Here is a 7,023-nt window from a genome sequence, read left to right as displayed (position 1 = left end):
GCAGCCAAGGCATGCCAGTGAGACAAGCGATGCTTGTAGCCTTGCACGCATGGGAACCAAACAAGATTTTCCTCCATCCAAGCTCTATGAGTGCAATAACCAAACACGGTCTTGTGCATGCTCTCAATCTGGCTCCCTAGAGCATGGCTGTTGAGGTACAGCCCGGTTCATCTCAGAAGTAAACCAAACACGCGCAGCTTCACTCACCGGCCAGGCCTGGCGGACGCTGAGATCCCGCAGTCAAAAAAAAAAAAAAGACGATCCTGCGTCGTCCGACAATCAAACAAGGTATATGCAGAGTAAGAAGTCAGTAAGAAGTCGATCACCACCAATTAAGCACCAAATTCCTCTCAAGTAATAAAGCATTTAGTTCTCTAATCAATACAACAGAGTATCAGAGCATGTCCGCATCATCTTCATTCTCAGAGTCAGAGCTGAATTACACAACAGTCCACCGCAGCACAGAAGTCGCCCAGGCCAGTGGCAGTGGGTGGATCGGTCACTTCATGCCATGGAGTAGACCGCTGCGGTCGCGGCGCGGGTAGCTGGGCTGGGGCGCCATGGCGCTCGCAGCCTCGCCGCAAGAACGCCAGCCGCTGCCACCGCCAGCTCCCGGCTGCACGGCACTACCTCCCGGCCCCGCGGGCAGGGCAGCGCTGATGCTCCTTCCCCCTGGGGACACGGCGGCGCCGCAGGCCGACGACGACGAGTTCCCGGCGCGACAGAAGTTGTGCAGGGACACGTTGCCTCTGACGAGGTCGGCGTAGCGGAAGGGCGGCGCCGTGTCTGGGTCCATCTCCAGGAACGCCCGCTCGTCGTCGGTCAGGCGCGCCGCCGGGTCCGCGTACTTGCGCCACCATTCCTCTGAGCTCCCTGCTGCTTTGTTTGGACAGGGTCAGAGGCTGCTCATCTATAACTGAAATAACTGACATGATGCTCTCTCTGATGATCTGATGAATGAATACCTTGTTGGGGCGATGGAGGCAGCAGTTGCGGCAGCGGCAGCGGCAGCGGCGGCGGCGGCGGCGGCGGCGGCGAAGCGACAGGTTTGTGGAGCATGGTGGTGCCGGTGATCACCACAAGGCTGAGCCTCTTGAGCTCCTCTCTCAGTTGGGGATCCACCGGCCTGAAAGAGAAGGACCTCTTCCATGTGTCCACCATAGAGGCTATGGCAGGTATTATCAGGGTCTCCACTTGAACTGAAGCCAGCACCTGCGATCATCACAAAGATCAGAGCAAGAGGTTTTGACAGCTGCTTCATCATTCCAGACCTGTAATAGTGTCTATCGTAGTGTCATTGCACACCTGCTCGACTGCGCTGACCACGCGATGCATCATTCCTTGCTTGCGGTAAGCTGGCAGTGTGCCTGCGAAGGGCATCTCCGCCACTTTCCTGCCGTGGATCCTGTAATAACAAACAATTAAAAGAGGGGAAGCAGTATTGCATGCACAGCAATCATGTTTTGTTCCAGCAAAAAAATGAAGGCACCAATTCAAGTATCTCAGCAACAACAATGTTGTTTTGCATAAATGACTCCAGTCTCATGCATTGCCCCATATATAAGTTCAGACAAGCATTGCAGTTTGCTCTTTTCTTCAGGTGATGCTTGGAAAAGCCCTGGATAGTTCAGATTTTTTGCATATGTATATGCTTTTTATAGGGAAACAAGAGGGGCAAGTCCCTACTGAAATATATTGAATTAAGGAAACAGAAATTACAACAAAGAATGAAAAAAAAGGAGGCCCCCTGATTGAGCTTTTGCATGCATGACTCTTCATAAGCTAGAAAACTTCAGGCTGGCATTGAAATTGCATATATGGCCGATGCCCCTAATTAAGCTTTGGCACAATTGACAACTGGTTAATATAAGCTTAGTGCAGTAGCAGAAAAAGCTAGGCTCTACTGTGAACAACTCGATGATGCATGCAAATAAATGGCCAGCTATATATGCCAGTTACTGCCATTGCATTGAGCCACTGGTTTTACTAATTTCAACAAGTAATATAGTCCTACACATGTAATAAAGAAATAATAACAAAGCCTGCGATAAACTAACTGTTAAGGGTGTCGAGTACAGACACAAAGAGAAACTGAATCCAAACCTCAGCAGGGCTGTTGAAACGATCTCCCCATCCTTCTCTAGAATCATTGTATAGAACCCTTCATAGCTTAGCCGTTTAAATTGAGACCTGTTCAAGCATGAAACATCTTCTAAATAAGTGACAGAATTAACACTCTAATAACTGAATGACATCAATCTCAGGTTAGTAAAAACACATGGACGCCTCACTCTGACTCAAAAGACTTACCCAAGGCTATACACGGCTTGATGGAGCATATCGATCTTTGTGCGCCGATCCTTCACTGGATTGAAGCACTGGTTGAGCACACCGAGTGCCACCGCAAGCTTCACGTTGCGTTCCAGAACAGCAGGCATTCCTTGGGAGCTGGCTGGTTCGTCTTCGTGAATTCTCAAGAGCGACCACGAGAAACCATCCTCCGTGCTGTTCATCACACCTATAACTTCTGAAAGCTTAGCGGAGAGCTGAAACATCCATCCATATCCATCCAAAGAGAAAAAAAAACACCATGTTCAGTTTATATAACACAAGAATAAAAATCAAATATAATGAGCAAATAGTTGCATATCAACAAGTTTTTTCACCTTCTTGCAGATCTCACCACAGTACGCGCCGATGTCGCGCCCGTTGCCTAGCAATGGACGGCAGCTCTCATGATCTGCATTATCAGTTTACCTTACCCCCATTAGTTTCTCTTTCTCTTCAGAAAGCAGCAGAGAAAAAGACCAGTTGAGACAGTGACTCAGCAAGCGAGTGAGAGGCGTACACTTGCAAGCACACTCCTGGCATGTGGACAGGTCCTGATCGTCGTTCGACATGCACAGCGTGCACCGGCAGTAGTGGCACGACCACGAGCCATCTGGAACCTGAAAAGGATTCCAGCGATGTTTTTTCAGACAGAGAGAATTTTGCTGTTACAAACACACAGGACAGGAGTATATACAAACCTCAATGGCGAGGCACTCCGGATGGAAGGTGGAGGTGCAAAAGTCGCAGCAGAGGAGCTCGCCGCCGTCGGCGCAGACGCCGCAGGCGTCGTCGCTGGAGTCCTTCTCGCCTGCCTTGATCTTCTCCATCCTAGGAGACATGATCCTCTCGACGACAACCCCTTTCTTCTGATGCTTGGCGAGGAGCCTCCTCTTGGCCTGCGAGTTCTTCTCCTCCTCCTGCTCCAGCGCGGCCCTCACCTTGGCCTGCGCATGGAAGGTCCTCACCTTCTCGTTCTGCCACGCCTCCTGCATGGACTGCAGGAGGGAGTCGCCGGACACGAGGAGGAGCTTCTCCCACGCCACCTGCTGCTGCTGCTGCCCGGTGCCGGGGACGCGCCCGGCGTGGACCTCGAACACCGGCAGCGGCACCACGGCGTCGCAGCAGTTGCAGTGGACGCCGGCTCGGGTCACCGCGCCCGACACGATCTTCTCCTTGCCCGCGCCGCCGCTGTCCCCTGGAACGTAGTACACCGTCTCTCCGTCGGACAGGAAGCCGCCGTCGATGAGCCATGTCAGGATGGTGTGCTTCTTCGCCGGCGCCGGCGCCGGCGGTGCCACCGCGTTCACGGCGCTCCTCCTGGCGCCCAGGCTGCTGAATCTTGTCGGCCCCGCGGAAGCGTTCTGCTTCCTCTTCCTGCCGTTGCCTGCCGGCGGCGGAACAGGGACGATCTGAAGACCACTGCTCTGCGCGTCCGTGCTGGCGCCGGATTTCGCCGGCCCAGCAGGCTGGTTCTCGACGACGGCGAGGCTCGCGCCAGCGCCGATTCGCTGCTTGCTGGCGGCCCTCTGCCTCGGCTTCCTGGACGGCGCCGGCTTACTGCTGCTGCCACCGATGTCGGCCTTGGGCGCGCGCATCCTGGCGCGGCCATTCGCCGCCGCGGCGACCTTCCCCTGGGTAGTCGGCATCGCGAGCACAGGCGCCAGGCGTTCATGTTGTGCGCTGTCGCCTGCCAGTGGCGGCGACTTCGTCTTGCTGGCTGAGCTGGATCCGGTGGCGGCGGTTGCGGCCGCAGTGATTTGAAGGGGCCTCGCGTCTTGTGGTTTCCCGCGCCCCGCGCCGCTACTGCCGGGACCGGGATCGTACCAGTGGGCGACGGCGGCAGCGCCACGGCCGCCAACACTGCTGCTGCCGCCGCCGCCATTCGGTCCCGCCGGCGTCCCGGAGGCGAACGACGAGGGGGCCCACCCGGGGGACGTCGTGGAGGGAGAGTGGACCAGCGGCTGGCCCCGCGGGGACATGCCCGCCGCAAAGCTCTGTGCCCATGGCGGTGGCGGCGGGTGGCTATTCCATCTAGCGAAGCGCAAGAGCATCTCCAGCGTGTTCCTCCCAGGTTCTCCACCGGGAGCACGCACCGCCATGGCGTTCGCGGCGGCGACGCCGGTGGTGGCCGGGTGGCCGTACCCGGCGATGGCACGTACTGCTGGCGAAGGTAACGCGGCGGTAGGGTTGAGCACGGGGAGTCCATTGCTCGTGGCGGCCGTGGCTTCCGCGACGTTGTCCGGCCTCGCCGGCACCGAAGACGACGACGGCATCCTACTCAGTTCACACATCACAAAAAAAAAATGTTATTATTGTCCGGACGAAGGATTAAACAGAATGAATAGTCATTTTCATGAACGAGAATAAATAGGAAGCGAGTAATAAAAATCCTTAGGAAAACAAATGGATGTAAATTGTGATCCAATATTTGCACCAACATAGCAATACATTATGAACATAATGGCGTGCAGGTCTGCAAGAACGGAAAATCTAAACTCAATAGTTTTTGCAGTCATTCGTTCTGAGGCTGTAAACATCAACTGTAATAATCAAAGAGAAAAAGCTAATAAAAGCTTGGCATGCCGTACTAGTATATCGTACTAGTATATCGTCGGTAAAATCTCTCGTGAAATTAACCATTTTTTAGGCTGATTCTGTTGGCTGTCATTTGCAGCTCTAGGTGTAAAATATGAGCTAAAACTCGTCGCAAAAAAAAAAGAACAAAACGGTTGACACTATGTCCCATAACCAACAAGTTATAGACATCACGAACATGTCAGAGGTCAATTGGCACAGCAAAACATCAAAAGAAACACGTGAAGAAAAAAGCGGCTAAGCCGACTTCCTAAACTTTCTCAAATGTAAGAATGGACTTCACAGTTGGGTTTCTCTCGCTGAGCTGATCAGAAAACATATATGGATATCTCGTTTGGAGTCTAGATAAATTAACTATGAATTTTGCAAGCTTTTTTCCTAGAATTTTCAGTGCCCACTCATTTCGTCCTCCCGAGATGCGTTCTTAGGCTTTTGCAGTGCTGGACGAGCTCTAGGTTGGCCTAACCAGTCTCTAGATAGGTTTAGTCGATCCCAAGAGTTCTTTGCTGCGTGTTTGCAGCCCCGGGCGTGCTAGCCCTTGCTGGTGTGTAATTTGGACTACAATCCAATATCAATACACTTTTTGACAACTCCACGAATGAAGAGATCAAATCAAGAGACCTAGGTGCCTGAAAATCAAGACAAGAAGAGAGGCGATCTCACTGATGCATCAAATGAGAGCAACATACTCCGTCCCACTACTCTTGATCAACTCCGAGAGGTGCTTTGCAAGGAAGCGGAGGTAGCGGAACGTTGCTAATGTGGTGCACATATTATCAGCTTGTTCGTTTAAGACTCGTTCAAGCAAGGTGGCTGATCTAGACAAGCTTGTCAACTTCAAAATCACCACCTTTGATGGAATATCCATTTCTTCATATAAGGTACCTCCACAGCTCCATTTGTAAGTGAACCTCCCACTAGTCTATTTACTTCAGAGCAAGTCAAGTGGATGGAAGAACAATTAGAGGCATGAGAAGCTAAAATTATCAATTGGATGAATACTATTGAGCATAATGCTAGTATTAAGAAACCGGCTACTGAAATTACCGTTCCTAGTTGTCCTTTGCTAGCACCATTGGCTCCTAAGACCGTAGATTTTCCCTATGGCATGCCGATGAACGGCACTAAAGGACAAGTAGGCTCTTCGGCTTTTGTGGGGCACTAATGCTATGTTTTCTAATCCCATATATACTACTCCTATTACTAGTGTTCCTCACACAGATAATGTTATTGATTGGATTGATGATAATATGAGTGAGTTAGCCGGGTTTTGAAGCTCTTTTTACCACTGTCACCTACGGGCCTGGTGTTCCTCCTAAGGGCACATCTGAGGCAAATCTTGTGCCTCCATATATTTTTAGTAGTCATTTGAATTCCTAGAAAACAAACAAAACTGTGAGAGGCCGATTCTCATGACAACGACCATAGCAATGTTGGCTCATCAGCTAGACCAACTTTTCATGTTGTCATGTTGATCATCAACATGGTGAAACTCATTTGCCAGAGGTAAAGGAGGTTCTTGCTAAGCATGAAGCTTCAATCACTAGAAATATTAAAGAGAACCTTGGTGTTGATATTAAGGGTTATACAACAGCTTATCAAAATCCCTACCCCTCTTGTTTTGATTGGGCTCCATCTCCATCTAATTTTTGATTACCTGATTTTATCAAGTTTAGTGGAGATGATGGTAGGAGCACTAGAGAGCACATGAGTCAATATTTGGCTTAATTGGGAGAAGCTAGTTCTAGTGATGCTTTGTCAGTTCACATGTTTCCTTTGTCTTTAACTGGAATAGCTTTTTCATGGTTTGCTTCACTAGCTCCTAGCTCAATTAATTCATGGTTTGATTTGGAGAAGAAATTTCATGAGCACTTCTTCTCTGGTTACAATGAGCTTAAGCTTTCTCACTTGACATCAGTCAAAAGATGCTTCAATGTGTTTATTGTTGAAAAAGATTTAGTTCACTTGGCTTCAAATGGTTTGCACTCTTATTTTAAAGAGAAGCTTGGTAGTTTTGATTTCTTTAGTGTAAACCAAGTTATGCAGCTAGCTTTGGCCACTAAGAGCCAAAATAAAACCCTAGAATTGCTTAAAAGC

The 7,023-nt window shown here is 50.4% G+C and overlaps 1 protein-coding gene across 1 annotated transcript; it reads right to left on the bottom strand.

Moving 5' to 3' along the window:
* On the bottom strand, nt 328-4,601 carry LOC8071214. Its single transcript, XM_021448325.1, has 8 exons — nt 3,030-4,601; nt 2,849-2,948; nt 2,667-2,740; nt 2,311-2,546; nt 2,104-2,190; nt 1,306-1,405; nt 966-1,212; nt 328-876 (listed from the first exon to the last, which is right to left on the bottom strand). Exons 1-8 carry the CDS (start codon nt 4,428-4,430, stop codon nt 500-502), a joined length of 2,622 nt encoding a protein of 873 aa, XP_021304000.1. The 5' UTR covers nt 4,431-4,601; the 3' UTR covers nt 328-499.

The sequence above is a fragment of the Sorghum bicolor genome, chromosome 9 (genome assembly GCF_000003195.3).
Source record: "Sorghum bicolor cultivar BTx623 chromosome 9, Sorghum_bicolor_NCBIv3, whole genome shotgun sequence".
NCBI classification, from domain to species: Eukaryota; Viridiplantae; Streptophyta; class Magnoliopsida; order Poales; family Poaceae; genus Sorghum; species Sorghum bicolor.
The sequence above is the reverse complement of the archived record's forward strand: the minus strand, read 5'-3'. Positions and strand labels throughout refer to the sequence as shown.